The following is an 18,821-nucleotide window of genomic DNA, read 5'->3' as shown; positions in this document are numbered from 1 at the left end:
AGCAAGGGGTCAGGCAAGTACTTTGGCTGAGCTTTTGAGCTTTGTCTCTGTGGCAGCTAGGGTTAATTACCCTAATACACGTGCTTGCCTCACTTTCCTTAACCCCCTACACACACACACAGGGAAGGCCAGACTCGCTGTACTCTGCCTCAGCCCCTGATTCTGGGGGCCCAGCATATGAGAGACCTAAGCCCTCCATCTGCTTGAAAGGAGAGGGGTGCTCAGACACCTTCTGTGAGGCTCTGGTTCTAGAAATGACCACCTTCTGGTTCCCCTATGCAGAATGCAGATACTCTAGCTCTGATTGTCCTAGATCCGCTGTCCTCTTGCTCCTCAAAGTGTGGTCCCTGGACCAGAAGAATCAACATCACCTGATAGCTTGTTAGAAATGCAAATTCTTGGACCCTACCTCAGACCTACTGTATCAGAATCTAAAGTTTAATGAGCTCCCTGGGTGATTTGCACATACATTAAAATTTGAGAAGCACTGGACTAGCACAGGTCCTTTCAATTCTAGGAATGAAGATTTTCCTAAATGTTCTTGAACATTAGAAATTTCAAGACTTTCCCACCAAAAGTTTTACCTTTCCTTAGGCCATTCTACTTCATGGAACAGGCTGAGCTTTGTGGATTAACAATAGGCCCAATGCTTTCCTCAGGATTCCAAGTGCATACCATTCAAACATTAAACATCTTTATGATCAAACTCAGTAGCCGGCAGATGGAACCAGGGAAAAGACTAAATAATTCTGATCCTAAGGGGGGATCCAATTTCTTCTAAGTACACAAGGTCAAACAATTTCCTCTCAGAAGAGAGGAAATTATGTTATCTGGCTAATGTGGGCCATGCAATCAGGGAATGAGTTCCCACCATCAGGTACAAAGGCATAGCTTCTGTGGGATGTTTCTGCCCCTGGTTTCTATACACCCTCCTAAGTCAGAAATGAGAAACTTCTATCAAGGGTCACTCACCCACTGATGTCAATTAAACAGGTAATAAATGAAGGGGGCCCTTGAGTAGAAAGCAATTTTTTCAGTGCAATGAACTATATAACTTATTTCTTTTTAAAAACCATGAACAGAATATGACCTTATTCCATAAACATAATAGAGAATTACAAGATGTACTTCAGTTCTTTGTTATGGCCAATTAAGAAATAGGGACAGAAGTCAGGAAGAGGGGCTTCCCTGGTGGCGCAGTGGTTAAGAATCTGCCTGCCAACGCAGGGGACATGGGTTCGAGCCCTGGCCTGGGAAGATCCCACATGCCGTGGAGCAACTGAGCCTGTGTGCCACAACTACTGAGCCTGTGCTCTAGAGCCCACATGTCACAACTACTGAAGCCCATGCACCTAGAGCCCGTGCTCCACAGCAAGAGAAGCCACTGCAATGAGAAGCCCGTGCACCGCAACGAAGAGTAGCCCCTGCTCACCGCAACTAGAGAAAGCCCACACACAGCAACAAAGACCCAACGCAGCCAAAAATAAATAAATAAATTTATATTAAAAAAAAAGAAGTCAGGAAGAGAGAAGGGCGACTAAAGAAGGTGAAGGAGAAAGACAAAGAGACCCAAAGAAAAAGGCAGAGAAACAGACATACATATACATTTAGGGACACAGAAACAGACATTGATGGTATTGACATTGCCATAATTTTCTCAGGTAATATATGACCACCAAGACATTCACACACCAATTCATCAAACTATCTCATACTTTTTCTGTGTCAGGTGCTGAGGATATTAAAGTGAGCAAAATAGACAGGGTTCTGCCCTTAAAGAGCTCACATATCTAGCAGGGGAGCAAGACATTAATCAAGTAATCACACAAATAACCATTTGATTAGTTTCTTGTTTCTGTTGTAATAAATCACCACTAATTTAGTGGCTTACAACAACACCTGTTTATTATCTTACAGTTCGGCAGGTAGGATAGAAGTCTGAAGCAGGTCTCACTGGGCTAAAATCAAGGTGTTGGCAGAGCTGCGTTCCCTTTTGGAAATTCTAGGTGAGAATTCTTCTCCTTGGCCTTTCCGAGCACCACCAGGAAAAAGGCCACACACATTCCTTGCCTCATGACCCTTTCCAACCACCTTCAAAGCCAGCAGCATTGCATCTCTCTGAACCTCTCGTTCCTTGTCACACCTGCCTGTAACTCTACCTCTGCCTCCCTCTTCCACTTTTAAGGACCCTTGTGATTACATTGGACCCACCAGATAATCCAGGAGGTGCTCCCATTTCAAGATCAGTTGATTAGCAACCTTAATTCCTGTAATCTTAATTCTCCTTTGCCAAGTAACTTAACATTCACAGGTTCTGTGATTAGGAGGTGGATATCTTTGGGGGATCATTATTCAGCCTACCATGCCATTTAATTACAATTTGTGTATTCCAGAAACTATTGGCTTAAATGGGGCTTTGACCTTCTGTGCACAAGTACAGAAGCATGGCATTTCCTAGAACTATCCTGAGTTCTGTTCTTTGCTGCCTACATGTGTTTGTGTTTGTGTTTGTGTTTGCTGTTTCCTCTGAGATGCCCTTCTCCTCAGTCTCTGCATGTCCATATTCTAGCTCTTTTAAGGCCTTGCTTGAATGGTACCTAGACTTTACCAGGTGGAAAAATGAAAAATAAACTTAGTTCAGAATAGTTCTATCTTTAGGATTCTCAATTGGTGCTTAATTGGACTTGTGAGGAAGCCACTGTATTAAAAATGAGTTCTGATATCTTAAAACAAGAATTTCAAAGTACTCACACTGGATTTTTCAGACACTTCTATTTGGATCACAGAAGGAAATGAAAGGATAAAGCTAAACCCTCTAGGCACCACCGAAGAGAGACAGAAGGAAGTGCCCTGAAAACAAGCTTGTTCAATGGCAAAAACAGAATCCTGCCTCTTCCAGTTAGTCACGTGCCACTGAGTGAATAATTTAATTATTTTAAACCTATTTCCTCATCTGTAAAACACAATTATAAAAGTGACTAGTCATAGTGCCTGACACATAATAGGCATTCAATAAATATTGCTATGCGAGAGAAGATTCAGAGAGGTGAAGTAACTTGTCCAAGTTTATAAAAATAGAACCTGGCTCCCAAATTCTAGCATATTAAGATCATTTTGCTGTTTCTTAGTTCTTTGGAAATATGACTATTCATGATCCTTCTGGCACATCTCTATAACTCAAGAATAGTTAGTTGCCCCTATCCTGACAGATGTCACTACACTAACACAGAACTTTCTGTTTTGTTCCCTTGTGAATACAGCAGCATTTCTCATTTGAAATAGAGGATTTTGAAGTACTTGGTACATCAATCTACCTCATCTGAGGAAGGCTGAATTATTCCATCCTTGGCTCTGAAGGACACTGAGATCCAGAAAGCAGAACAGTGCTTCCAGATCCTATTGGTCTAAACTGTGCTGAGTGTGGTGAAAGAAGAAACAAATAAAGATCCCATTGTACAGTTATCACACAGGAATTTGTTTCCGTCATCTTGGTTCACATACCCCTCTACTTCCCACAAACAGTTCTCATTTTAAAGTTTAGTTCAGTACCAGTTATTCTGAAAATTTGCTTAACGTGGTCTGACAGATTGAAAAAAAATTGAATTGGAATACAAGTGTAATAGGAAGCATCTGAACAGAGTGGAATGAGAAGTGGAATAGAGGCTAGAAGACGTGGGTGCCCTTGGGTATCTCTTCCCCTCTCTGGACCTTTGTTTTTCCCGACTATAAAGGGAGAGGGATAGGCTACAGGATCTCTAAGACCCCTACCATCTTTAGCACTGTATGATTCTATAATTATAGAATTATAATTATAAATTATAATTCTAATGTATAATTTATTATAATAAAGTATAATTTATTATAATAAAGTATAATTTATAAATTACAATTCTATAATTATAGAATAATTATCCCATAATTATTCTATAATTATAGAATATTCTATAATTACAATTATAAATTATAATTCTAAATGATAATTTATAAATTATAATTCTATAATTCCCCTACACACACACAGACACTGAGGTATTAGAATATAAAGGGATGTGTGTGTGGTGAGGTGTGGGGAGATGATAGTTTGGAGAAAGGGAAAAAAATTGCAGGCAGGTACTTCATTTGAGCTTAGCACATACGGTGGAGTGTGCAAGATATGGAAAGATAGGACAGAATCACTTGCTAATAGAAAAATAGGTTTACTTTGCTAAGGATAGGGTCCAAGCAAGCCTGTATCACTAAAGCCTTTGAAGGCCAACCTCTATGCTGTATATTATTGAAAACCTACCAAGAGCTGGTAATGAACGAACAATACCTCAAATGATTTATATTAACCATATTTCTTTTTCTTTTTTGTTTGGTTTTGTTTTCATTGAAATGTATTCAGCGGGCCAGACACAAGCTTCTACCTGCTTTGCTACTGGCAGGTGGGGACAAGCAGCTACAGAAAAAAATGATCACTATTTCACTCTTCTATTAGTTTTTGTAGTTTTTGTCACAAGATTTGACTATTATAAAACCTACATCTCAAAAAGTATGCCATATGCGTTGTTACGTAAGAGTCAATATAAGCAAATATTGCCTCCTACTCACTATAAACTTTGTCCAGACCAGACAATTTAAATATCGGCCTAATTTGGGCTTTACAGTTATGAACAATCAAATGGGAAGTTACCAATTATTTGCTTAAAAGCTGACTTTACAAAAGCGGATTTATATTTATCTTGATGTTTTGTCATGTATAATATATAACCCAATCAGGTGACAAAGCTATAAGAATCAGATCCTTAAACATGTTTTTTCATTTTCTGCAGAGTTCCAGAAGCAGTAAGAAACACAGCTCTGAGAGTGCCCCTGGGCAAAAGATAGAGGAGGTTACAGCTTGTGGAAGTGGTAATTAGAGCCAATTACAACTTGACTTACCTGCTTTGTCATTAAAACGCCTGTCAGACCTCTCATTTTTCTAAGCAGAGGAAAAGAAAAGGTATAGCTTAGTAGGGGAGAGGGTTAGCTAAAGGGAAGGGATTTCTAATTGTTCACAAACTTACTGTGTAACTTTAGATAAACATTGCCTTTTGGCTTCAAACTGTGCTTTGCTCACAGCTAAACCCTAACTCTTGGAGCTGAAAAGGACCTCAAGAAATCACCTGGTCCAGTCTCCTGCCTTCAAGAAAGTAAGGTATTATTATAGTCCCATTTTCCAAATGAGACATGAAAGGCTCAGATAAATTGACTAGAATATGTCTTCTGCATCCTAAGTGCCAATAGATTTGATTTTGGTCTTTTAGCTTAACTGTCACGAGGAAAATGTAACTATTCTCCTCACTTTTCTCACAGATATGTTGTACACAGGCTAACACGTAATAAGCACAAAGCACTTTGAAAATAACAAGGGAAGATTATAAATATAACATTACCAACTGAGATACTAGCCCTTGGAATGGATGGGTCTCAAGGAAAAGTAACAGGAATGGATTTAGCCCTTTGAAGAGTTAGCTTGAGGAAAGATGTAGAATTACACTCGACCTAAATGGACCAAACTCACTTTCTGCAAATAATGTATACGGGTTAATTAGGAGTAACGAAAAATTGTGAAAGAACATGAATGCCACTAATGCATTTATCACTATGTTTGAGAGGGTAAACAAAGAGTAAGTGAACTTTTGCATGTAAAATCAGAAATCCTGAACAAATTGGGCTCCTTGGGGAAGGGTAAAAGGAAATAAGGTTTTTCTTACAATTTAAGAAGTTCACTATCCTATACAAGCTCTGATGACTGTGCCTTTTGTCCTTAAAATTGTCAGTAGTCTGGTCACTGAATGCCTAATTATCCATCTTCCTGTCTGCAATCTTTCTTCACCTAACCATTCAAATTACCCCTGCCCAAATCACTATCTTTACCTGCTACTTTGAACACATCTGCTCCCTCACAAACCCTTGTTATCCTCCGTATTGAATTACTCATTCAGGATTTCAAGGTCCTCCATCAATCCACTCCAATCTAGTCTGTCTTTCCCGATCCTTCTCTAACCTTTGTTCTTTTTCTTTCAATACTACACTTTCTCCTCATATACCTGAAACAAATCCCATCCTTGCATCTGATAAGTCATCTCTCGTCACCTTTCTTGAAAACCAGCACATATCTGATGTGAGAACTATAGGCAGGGGGCTGAGTCTACTTAATAGGTAGAAGTCTCTCAGTAGTCATCTGATATGATTACCCAAAGGAGATTGGAGCCAAGCTCCCCCTCCCTTAACGTGTTTCTATCAGGGAGGAGAAGTGAGGGCATAATGTTCAGGAATAGAATGCGGAAGAGTGCTGCTGGGTAGACTGCTTGGAAAATGTGGCAGTTCTGAGTATTAAAAGAGGAGTATTTTAGGATTTGTCTCACCCTTTCATTCCTTTAAAGCTTTATCTTTATTGTTTTTAATAGAGGTGTCAATTTATATGCTGCCTTCCTTGTCACACATCCCTTGGTGAAGGTATGCAGTGGTCACTATCAGAAAGACAGATCCCTAGAGTGGGGGGAGGAAGAGTGATTTCCATAGTCAGCCAAGTAGGCACAATGGTTTCAGGAAGGTTATTCCAAAGAGAGGGTGGCAGTATATATTGTATAGAAATTTTATGGTAGTACATACTCTAGGGAGTAAAACTAGGGGCCGCAAAGGCCATTCCCTTATTAGATCCAACATGAGTGATGTGGGCAGTTTGGTTACCTGGCAGATATTGAGCTTAGAAACAGTATATATTTTGGCTTTTAAATTTTTATTCACTTCCATATAACAGCATATATAAAATGTTGCACAGACAAAAAGCATTTCTGGTCACTCCTTTGAGATTGGCAAAGATTACATACTTTTGAAAAAAAAATCAACGGTGGAAGAATTTTCATCTCTAAGGGTAGATTTTATTTGGAGATAGCCAAAAGTCACTTGAGATTAAGTCTGGTGAACTAAGGTGGGGAATAACCTGAACATAATTTTTCGTGAAATAAGCACGTAAAAGGATGACCTATTTTACTGTTAAAATATCTCACAACATGCCACCCTCAAAGGAAACGATTTTTACTGGGGTATGTAATTAATTCTTTAAAGTTTTGTTTAGGGTACAGAAATATGTATCTGATTTTATGATACTAGAGGGAGAATGGGCATAGCTAAGGGAAGACTACAAAATATTCACCTTCTTTGGAGGTCACGTAACAAGGTTTCCATCAACCTGCTATTGCTCCGGGATAGTAAGCAGCTTTTGTATCAAGTGTGGAGTTGTAGCTCTGCTTGACTTAAATGAGTGACGCAGCAGTTGGGAAGCAGGAAATGGTACTGGATTACACACAGACAACCAAAACTAACACAAACACACATAGACTTCCTGGGATGTAAATTATTTTTGAGGTTTGAGATCTCCTTTTACAGAATTTAGTATATAACAGATTTAAAAACCAAACTTCTTCACCTCCCAATATTAAATAACTAAATGTGCAAAAGAACCACCATTAAATAGCACATAAAAAGCTATACATTTTCTATGAAACAATATGTGCACAGATTTTCAAAGCTGTGAAAATGCAATAAAGAGCACAACACATTTTGGTCACTTTATTAAATGACATTAAATAGTTTAAGTTTCAACTACTAAACAGCACTTTGAATGGTGAAAACACAGATAGTATTATTGTCATACTTGAATGCTTTTCTTTAAAAACACAGTTCCAGTCCTTATATATATTACAAAACAGCCTTAAAGGAAGAAGTGACATCTTTTCTACAGTACTTAAGATACTCAATACGGAACTGAAAAGCAGTCTAACAGAAACAAAGGCAAGTCTTCACAGCTGTATGATTTCAGCAGCCAAAGCTGGATGATGGACTGAAACATTACTATACAACTGGGACAAAACATATACAATATCACAATACTAAGCAAAAACGCTTTACACCCAAAGAAATAAAACAGGTTACAAAATATGGAGAATTTAGCAGGCAAAACTGTATTACAAGCAACATTTTAAATCGTCATTTTTTAAGCCATTGCAACTATTTAAAACATCTAAAACAAATATAAAAATGAGCCTTTTAGTATCTTATAGATGTGATTTTGTCTTTAAATATTTGTTAAAGCTTGATGTTATACTCAAAGTACATATTATGTAGCTAAAATGTCAAGTGAAGAAGAGTATGCAAAGTGGTCCAAGTTTTATCTCAAACTTTCTTATTTCCAAATCATTCTTCTATGTATTATCCTTTAAGTCATAGTTTCATTAATGATGAAAAAGGTTTAGAAGGTTGCCTAAAATTCTGACACCTATGTCTTTGAGCAAGCAATCAGACCATGATGAAAGTTCACAGGTCTAGTAAATCAGGTTTAAAGTATTCTGGACTTGTAGAAATACCAACTGATAACAGTTGGCCAAAGTATACTGTCTTCAAATATTTATCTCATAAATCTTGTCTCTTTCATTTCTTCTAAAGTAAAAACACCCCCCCCACACACACCAATTGAATGAACTTGATTATATGGCTGGCATAATATCCAAATACATGGAATTTGTTAGTGATAACTCACCACGGGAAGGTGGAGGGTGGATCCACCAAACCTCAAAATTCTATATGACAAACTTAGTACTCTTGGATGTTTACCACTAGTTTTTCATGATCAAAGTGGAAATCTCTTAATCATCCTAACAATTCAAAACAGTTTTAGCTAATGTTAAACTCATTCCTCATTCTAATCCAGTGATACCTAGAGCAAATCCTCCACCCAGCTTTCTCTTTTTTGGAATTCGTTGGCCATTTCCACTACATGTTACGTCACCATCTCAAAAATAGTTTTGCCATGTTGAGTTGACTCTCATAGTCTAACAATCTTTTTCTTTAAGAAACTCAAGCAACCAAATTGTACATGAATAAGCTTATAAGTCATTTTTACAGGCCTGGATTAAGAAAAATGACAATGTAATGACTTTCTAGTAAAACCTCATAAAAGGGCATTAGAGATTAATTAATTTTGATCAGAAAATTGCCTCACAGATCTAAACTGAAAAAAAAAATCGAGCTTTGAAACATAATTTACGTAAGAAAATGTAGTTGGGTAAAAAGAACATACTGATGAGAGAAAAGAAGAGCATAGAAGCCAGTGAACCTTATCTTTAGGAGGAATTATTTCACAATACTGACAGTACTGGGAATTGTTTTAAAGCACATTCCTCATGTGAACTTAAAGTCAGCAATGGTTCTGCCATTTTGATGTTGTTTATAAAACAGGGTGTGAAGCTAACAACCACAACATCATCCTTAACCTCCTAAAATGCTAGAACTTGATTTTGTTAGTCCACATCCCACTGCCAGCAACAGGATGAAGCACTAGCACTGACACCAAGCAGTTAAGAGATGTGCTTTATATTAGTGCCAGGAGAGAGAAAATTCTTGTGTGGAAGATAATCCACAACCCTGAAATTTTACCAGTAATTATTTCAGCACGTATAACTGAAAATAAAAAATGGCAGAAAGACTACAGAAGAAAAAGGAATTCTCTTCTTAAGCTGTACTTAAGGCTGTTTATACAATGCTAAGATAACTGCAAGACTCCTCCAAGTTTTAGAGCAGTAGTATTTAAGAATATTGCACACAATTCTGTGTCAAAGATAACCCTTAGTTTCTAATTTTCAGTCACAGACACGATAAAGTAGGAGCCTAGTTTCAGACTTCAGTCAAAAGAACATTAAAACCATTTCAATCACTTTAATCAAGAAATGGATTAATACAAAAGTATTTTGTAACTTGAGGAATCAACTCTAAGAACTCAGCTGTGTGTTTTTATATGTAAAGAATGAATATATAAATCTGTATTCTTTCATAAATCCATTAATTTATGACAATTTTATGGTCGCTAAAAGCAGGCATAAAAATTTAGAGAGGAAATCTGTGGAGTTGTTACTGTTATGGAAGGACTTGTTTTCACTGAAAACAATTTGAAAGATCTTCTGTACTCAGTGTGTGTAAGAAGATTCTAGGCAACATCACTGACAAATGTCAGGAAGAAATGGTATGCCCTATTAAAAAAATTTAAAACTAATATGGAAGATTGCCATTTAAGGGGAACAAACTATTTATACAGTTGAGTTCTGTTAAGTCATTGATTCCTAAAAAAATAAAAGATCTTTCTATGATTTTAGCAATCTTTTAATCTTTTAGTGCAAAATCACATTGATTTCCCTTGGGAAGGTCCCGGATTTTTGCTTCTCATTGGGGGTGGTGCACGCTGTAATGGTGGTGGCTGCATACCACCAGCCACTGACTGATACATTCCTCTCATATCAATCTGCTGGTAGTTAGAAGGATTCATGATTAAATTTGGAGGCTTTGGCATCATGAGGTGACCCAGTGTTGCTTGTTGATAAGTCATTTGCTGCTGTTGCTGCTGATTGTACTGCTGCTGGAGCCTTCGGTTCATAAGTATTCGCTGAACACAGCTGATTAACTAAAGAGAGAAAAGAGAGCTGTTACAAGTGCATGACCTGTCTCAAAGAGGCAGTATCAAGTTTTGAGTTAAAATCAATTTGTTAAGGGGGTACCATACCAAAAGGGAAACACATTATTGTTATCACCATTACTAATTTGATGGCATTCACAGGACCATTACTGTAGAAACCGGTTAGTAACACCATTTAGGGCTAAATTCTCTTAATGACTTGACTATTGTAGTGCAAGCAGCATTTAGGTTAGTTGCCATAGTAACCCATCCTGCACTGTGATTAGTCTCAAGTATTAGTTACAGCACTTTTTTGTCAAGTCTCCTTTCTTTGTCATTCTTTTGAATATTTCACCTGATGACAGACAAACAGTTTTAGTGACAAACACCCAAGGGAAAAGGCACTTGCAGTGGGAATAATTCCTACTTGGAATGGCTCAAATTTCCTAAGATAATTTAAAACCACATAATTCTACAGTGCTTTCTAAGTAAAATTCATGCCACAGAAATTGATTCCCTGGTGTCAAGAGTTGAAATTTCCCAGTGCAAGGCAGATGGCTGGCAAAGACCATGCTAGGAAAGATGATCAAGGATCCTGGAATATGCTAGTCTTTTAAAGAATTACATAATTTAGTAGGAACCTGTGTCATGTATCATTTATAGCTCCACTTTTTATCTCAAATTAAATATATTAAAAAGTATACATATTTGTGGAAGTTGTTTTAAAATAGTAAATGTGGTAAAAAGTCTGGCAAAAATCCCTTTTTAGATGTCCAGAATATACAAAAATAAAATTATAGGAAAGAGAGTCTATGTAAACTTCAAGGAGACCCATTTGGGAAGTTGTTGCTCCTTTGCAACAAAAGACATTACCTTTATTTGATATTACTAGGTTTTTGGATAAAGTTTCTCTGGGAATAACCAATGACCATCCATCCGTCCATATGAGGGAATGGTTATTGACACAGATGTCACACAAACCGATTATTATAAATTCAAGAAAATTAAACATAACCTAGAGATAGTCCAAATTCTTACCATCTGTTGTTTTGTCAATACGTCATTGTAGATTGCTTCTCTTCGTTTAACATCAAGCTCCTGGCTGGCTTGTCTACTTAATGCTAACGCCTGTACCTGGGCCTCTGAGAGATTCATGTTTTCCTTCCACTAGAAGAAAAGTTTCTATTTACTCCTTATTGCAGTAGAGTTGAGAAAAAATAATTAAGGTACTTAAAGATACTGAGGATTTTTTAAGTTTTTTTTTTCCTTTTCCTTTACTCTTTTCTAAAGAAGACAATGATGTAAAAGCCGGGTACTAAGTTGTCCACTATTGTACAAAGGTTACCTATGTCTGGAATAAAACTATTTGGATTTAATTCATGCAACTGGTAATTAAAGTACATTTATGTAAACAATGCACACATTTCTATGATTAACTGATTTCCAAATTCTTAGATTTTACATTTCTCTTTTGTGCCAACATCCAGGTAAAACTGAATTACATATAGCTTGGCACTATTATCCAGTTTATTAGTATTTTACTGTTGCAAATCACGTTATAAGGATTACGCTCTTTTCCCCATGGAAGTAGTGAGTCAAACAACAATTAAAAATTAAAACAAATGGAGGGGGGAGAACACAAACTGCAAGTTGGAATAAACAACTGCCAATTAACTTACTACAGCTGAAATTATATCTTCAAGAGGCTGAATCCTCACTGCTGTCACACTGTTTGTTGCTTCCACAACTTTTTCTCTTCCCTGATTAATGAGGTCCTAGAAGAATGCAAGAAATAACTTTATAAGGGCATGTAAAAGACAGCATAGTTTTAAAGTATAGGGATCCTTTCTCTTGCCAATTTATAGCACTTGGTCTTAAAACTCTTTAAATAATTGAAAAGAACAGCAAAATTCAGCATCAATAAAATGGAGTAAAACTCATCAGTGAGGGTCTTGTTAGGAAGATAAAAGTTTGGGTTCTATTGCACCAATATTTTAATAATTTAAATGACTCCATAAGCACATTTTAAAAAGAAAACCACAGATTAAATTATTAAATTATTGGTATATTAAAACCTAGTCCTTCTTATTTAAATCATAACTGATTCTAGTTTTCAATTACTTATTTCAAAATACTGTGCATTATCGTATACTTAATGTTGCATCTACACTGCATTAGAATATAAATCAATGTGTGTATTTATCCTGTTTATTCAAAATATTTTATAACTGAAGAAAGTGCTATTTCCCTAGCCAGTCAGCTGCTCTATTGTTCCTTAATTAAAATTATTCAAACTACATTAATTCAAGGCCTGATTCCCTTGTGCTATGAACAAACCACATTTTATTATACTATGCTGGTTCAAAAAGGTCAACAAATAAAAGAAAACTTTCTTGGTCTATTCAGAGGTAATCTTTTGGAGAATGTGATATTCCAGCATAGGGAACCTTCAACAACAGGGCATTTGAAATTGCCTTTAATTCAAGTTAAACTACTTTTGTACTTCACAACATACCTCCAGCTGTTGATTACTCATTGCTGACAGGGCTCCCAAATTGAAAGGAATATAAGGAGTTTGAGAGTTGAAACTGACAGGGGGTAAATTGGTCCCAGTTGGTATGTTGAAACGCATGGTCAGTCCCTAAAAACAAAAAAATATGCACTTTCCACATTGTGATTTAAAACTTGAAATTCTACATCACCTACTGGTTTAGAAAAAAATCCACATTCTCAGATCTAGGAAATTATTAACACTCTTTCACACACAAACAAAACACCCTTTTCACCCGAAACCAAGATCTTCTTACATAGAAAGCTTTAACCCCTAAAGGTGTACTCTTTTTCTGATAATTCCCACAGAATGGGGCAACTCAGAGAATTCTGATGAGACTACTAAAATCACAACGTTAAAGAAGTTTGGTACAATGAGTTTAAAAAGGATTCAGGCATTAGGATAAGGTTTCCCACATGCTCAGGCATATTTTTGCTCAAGTGGGGGTGGTGTTTAAAACAGATGTGGAACTATTTTAAATAAAGTTGCTGCTGGAGATTGACACTAATGTCTAATAATGGAGTCTTTCTGTGTTCTGATAATCAGTCAAAACTTAGATTTCATGGTACACATGCTAAAAGCAACATTTACTCCTACCTCCAAACTCTAAGCTCCTATATGTCTGTTACTACTGTGAGGGTGTTGATGGAAGTTAAGTGATGCTAAATATATAGCTTCCCACTAATCTCTCAATTTAGCAAGTGCTAATCAGAAATGAGGTTACTACTCTTTAAGGGGAAAATATTTTCTTCTCTCTTCTCCTCCCACTCTATCACCAAAGGTACCGAAAAGCCCATAAACAGAGTCTCCTACTTGGAGACTCTGTTCCTGAAGATTCACTACATTACTACCTGTTCCAAATGTGACGTTTTTCTTCCCCCACTGTTCTTTTAAATGACTAACATAAAAAAAAAGCATTTCAAATGAACTACCTTCTTCTCTGCTTCATACTCAGCCCAAGCTGCTTTTCTTTCTTCTTCAGTCAACTCTTCTTCTTCTTTGTGGTCCAAAAGAGAATCATGTTCATGATATCCTACAATGTGTTCTTTATGTATTTGAAGAAGTTCTGCAAGTATGGTGTCCTGTTTAGAGGGGTTGAAATAATAATTATTTTCTCCCTCTGGATCATATCGTCATAGTTCTTTGGCCTACTGTTAGACTGGAAGCTAGAAACTGGCTGCTATATATATTTCTGATATATATGATAAATTACCTAGAAAACATTCACAATACATGCAACACCAGCCTCTTACGTAAGAATGTTATGTTTATACAGCATGTTTTAGGGGCTCAATTTTTTAATGACTACTTTTCATCTTTCAAGGTTTTTTCCTCCAACTTTTTTCTAACTTTTTCATATGCATTTTGTTTTGTGCTTTGTTCTGAGTTGATAAAAAAATGCTAACAGAAGTCTGCTTAACTCAGAGATAACACTGAATGAATGTGCTAAAAATCATGGCTACTCCTGTTCTTACATGTTTAACAACTTTATTTTCATAATCACTTCAGCTACCAACCACTATACTAACAAAAACTAAATTTAAATTAATCAAAACAGCTACAGAACAGTTTAACTGGAACATACAATCCTTATATTTCAATTGTAAGAAGGTCAAATATAAATTACACTGTAAGGACACACGGTTCAAATTTAAACTGATATACACTGTTTATCAATTTATTATCATAGTGTCTTTTTTAAAAGTCATAATGTCTTAAGCCAGTCTTTTAAGGTTAAAAAAACTAAAAGCTTAAAAATTGGGATCATTTATATACTCAGTAAGAACACCAAACTCCTGCTCTGTGTGATTATGATTATGAGAGAGACACACACAAACGGAGATTTGGGGGGCAGGGGGTTAAAGTGAACCATGGGTATGTTACTTGCTAATAAAAAATTAAAATATTCACAAGTTGTTTATTAAGAAATAAAAGATGAAAACCTGGATATATAAAAGGCAAATTAATTCACTTTACAAAAGGATTTTCCATAGCTTCTAACAGCAAGTTTCCTTAGAACACACTTTCTAAATTGAGTGTGAACTTAGTGAAAGAACGTAAATAATATTTGACTGGCCAAAGGAAGGTACAGCGAGGTATATAGCACATTAAATTTAAACTTAATCTGCATCTAATAATGCTTAATGCCTCCATAAGTTTAGCATAGACTTTTGTCTATGAAAAGAATTTTGTCTTTACATCTTCAACCATACCTAGAGTATAGCGTCCAACACAGGGTAGGGGCTCAAATGTTTGTTAAATAACTCAAGATGAAAAATTCAGCTCATGAGGCCCTAAGTTTTTTTCTGTACAAGAGCAAATGCTGACACCAATTCCAAACATTCTGATATTTGGCATCATGTTAACAAACTTTTTATCTTGCTACCTCAATAAATAATCACTTCATAATTTCACGAAAGAAAAGGAACTGATTTTCTTAATGCATACAGCTGTAATTGAGATTTTATAATTCATTTTGAAGGCATGTGCTATTTCTTTCGTTGAAAACATTAAAAGACCATACAAGCAAGAGGGCTCAAGAAAGTCTACTGGTGGAACACATATATGTTAATAAGTTTATTCTTTTAAAATGTTAAGTAAACATTTCTCTCCTGCACCAGTGTAGAAGTCTGCCATCAAAGCTGACTTCTCTGGCCTATGACATATAGAACAGGTTTATCATCACTAGATAGATCTCCAAAGTTCAGAGTTACTGACCAGGCAGGCAGGGAGATAGGGCAGTCTGAATTAAATTCTGTTAAAAGATAATGCTTTCTTAGATGTGTGTCTCCCATGCTTACCCCCCAAGCATGACTCAGGAGAGAGGTATGTAATAAAACCAGATAACATTGACTAATATTTTTAGCAAGTGACCATGCCAAGTACAATTAGGAAAGTTAGCTGTTCTACAAAATACCAAATAAATTACAAGGTAGAAATGTTCTATAGATAGTCCCTAATTTTACTTCTGTCTAACAATAGGTGATGTTCTTAACCATAGTCAAAAATCACTTCATTTCTCTAAGACAGCAACCTAAGGGAAAGACCAGGAGAACTGTGTGCTAGGAACTGAATTTATTTTTCAGCTGTGTGGTTTCTCCGTAATACTGGATAATAACTTAATCTAGTTATGACTATAAGTTAAACATGGATGAAATAGTCTACCATCACATATGTAACAGGATGAGATAAGAATAGCAGGAATAAATGAAATACCCAATTATTTGGAAATAAACACTATGTCAATCAAGTGTAATGTTTATTTCTCAATTATAAATACCACGATCCATACATTAACTACTTTTTATGGTTAGAGAAAAACCTTTCCAGAAATGCATGTATGCAGTGTGCATACATGCACACACATACACACAAACACACCCATATACACCCTTTTAAAAAGTGACTGTGATTTCAGGGAGCTTTATCAAGTTAGTCCTTAGCATCCTGTAATTTCAAAGTCCAAACTTATCATCTTGAAATTGGTAGAAACTGATGTCCAGAGAGGCAAAGTAACCTTTTTCCAATCACAGAGCTAAGGACTAGCTGGGACTAGAAGATAAATTTCCTGACTCCTATCCAGTGATTATTCTATCACACTGTAAAGAATGACTGTTTTCTTGAGGTATAGTGCCCTCTATTTCCCAGATCTATTCTCTTAAAAAAAGAAAATTCCCTAAAGGATTCCAGGGGAAGGAAAAACTTAAGTAGGTCTATTTTTTCTCTTTTTAACACCTTTGTTCTTTCTGAAGTTTTTAAAAACAAGTATGTGTTAATTTTTTAATAAAAGAAAATATAAAAACTGAAACAAACACAATTCTTAGACAAAAACTTGTGAAAGGCCAGTTCATGCTTAGCCTGAACCTGACATGAACTATTTTTACCATTTTCATCTTCAGGAGATATTCATTTCAGGAAATCCCATTCTAAAACCTTTAAATATCTTCTCCCCACCAATTCCAGATTTAAGATCTATGCTATCAAGTCAAACATGATTGCCTAATTTTAAGGTCAGATTATGATAGAGGTTCAGCTTCTGCCCATGCAATAACTTTCATTTTGACCCACAGTCAACTAAAATGTCAACAAGTCAGAGGAAAAGTGCATGTGACTTAGCTTTTTATCATTAAAAAAATTTGGACCCTTTTCCTAAAACATTACCTCCCTGCTAACATCAAGCCAAAAAATCAATCATATTGCTACTACTGGCTACAGCACTCCCTTCTTTTCAAAGAATTTTTAAAAATTTTAATGGAAACGATGTTAATATCTATTATAAAAACTAGAGATAACTACTGGTAACATTTGTTGTATATCCCGCCACACATTTACACTTAACACACGTGTGTGCACACATTTTCACATAAAAATGGGATTGTACTATATTTAAAACCTACCTTTCTGCCTTAATATCTTTCCATGAACATTATTTTACATTAAATACAAACTTTCATTGTTTTTAATGGCTGCAAGGTGTGAACATTATATAGATACACTTTATCATCTATTTAATTATTCTCTTCAGAGTTTATCAAGACATTTATGCCACTTCTAGTTTTTAATTATTACCAAATCTGTAATGAAATAGGTTAATGGATAAATTTTAGGGACTTCCCTGGTGGCACAGTGGTTAAGAATCTGCCTGCCAATGCAGGGGACACAGGTTCAAGCCCTGGTCCGGGAAGATCCCACATGCCACGGAGCAACTAAGCCCGTGAGCCTCTGCTCTAGAGCCCATGAGCCACAACTACTGAAGCCCACGCGCCTAGAGCCTGTGCTCCGCGACAAGAGAAGCCACCACAAAAAGAAGCCCGTGCACTGCAACAAAGAGTAGCCTCCACTCACCGCAACTAGAAAAAAGCCTGCCGCAGCAGCAAAGGCCCAATGCAGCCAAAAATAAATTAATTAATTTAAAAAATTTTAATGTATTATTATATGAACCACTTGTTCATACAATAATATGCCGACAATACTCAAGGACTCAGACGAGTATGTTTACCACTATCTTCATTTTAACAAAGAAAAGACATTACATAAAAGTTAACTGACTTTTATAGGAACAAGATTCATTTATACATTTCAGAAGCATGAAAGCAGAAATCTTTCTTTCTTCCAGAGTGTTGTGTAAGACACAAATAACAGAAAGAAGATACAGGATTTCTGATACAAACTGTTTCTACATCTTTCCCATTTAAATTAATTGCAGCATACTGTCAATACAAGAAACTTGATGAGATTAAGAGGGCAAAAAAGTATTTGTAACAAGATCTTCAGAATATTTCTTTGGGAAAAAGTTTTGCAAAATCTAGAGCAAGTTATAAAAGTTAATAAAGAAAAATTCCATCCCAATATACAATATAATCGTGGAGAGGTTTTTTGTTTTTTCCCCTTGAAGCATGCATTTATATCAGTTGCTATAGTAACACTATTATTGAAAACAATACTGGAACAGAATCTATAATCACTAGGCCAACAGTCATCAAAATGAGGTTTAAATTACATCCAAATGTGTACCTTTACTTTTCTTTGTCTAAACTTTATTTTTCCTTAAATAAGTGAAAAAGCTTACAAGCTGGGAAAAGCATGGTCTATATTCTAGCTAACAACCTAAATTAGTTTGAGCTTCAAAATGACTAGTTCAATTAATAAAATAAAATTAATGATAAACTACAAGTTTAAGTTAATCTATTTAGAAGTTTAAAGTATTTGGTAAGCTGACAAAAATTTCCGTTTCATTAATTCTGAAATTCAACCTTGAAAATAAAATTTTTAAAAAACAATCAAGACTTTGCCTAGAGGTGG

The 18,821-nt window shown here is 35.9% G+C and overlaps 1 protein-coding gene across 11 annotated transcripts in view; it reads right to left on the bottom strand.

Annotated features, from left to right (window-relative positions):
* Positions 1-7,581: 7,581 nt before the first annotated feature.
* The window catches only part of ATRX (ATRX chromatin remodeler), a 251,968-nt gene continuing 240,728 nt past the window's right edge, over positions 7,582-18,821 (bottom strand). For all 11 annotated transcript variants that reach the window (XM_067723503.1, XM_067723492.1, XM_067723495.1 and 8 more), the window contains 5 exons: positions 13,952-14,101; positions 12,984-13,109; positions 12,148-12,243; positions 11,507-11,635; positions 7,582-10,477 (listed from right to left, as the gene is read on the bottom strand). In XM_067723503.1, coding sequence (XP_067579604.1) covers positions 10,199-10,477; positions 11,507-11,635; positions 12,148-12,243; positions 12,984-13,109; positions 13,952-14,101 — 780 coding nt within the window. In that variant the 3' untranslated portion in view covers positions 7,582-10,198. The remainder of the gene's footprint in view (positions 10,478-11,506; positions 11,636-12,147; positions 12,244-12,983; positions 13,110-13,951; positions 14,102-18,821) is intronic.

The sequence above is a fragment of the Pseudorca crassidens genome, chromosome X (assembly GCF_039906515.1).
Source record: "Pseudorca crassidens isolate mPseCra1 chromosome X, mPseCra1.hap1, whole genome shotgun sequence".
Taxonomy (NCBI): Eukaryota; Metazoa; Chordata; class Mammalia; order Artiodactyla; family Delphinidae; genus Pseudorca; species Pseudorca crassidens.
This window is presented reverse-complemented; position numbering and strand designations above follow the sequence as displayed.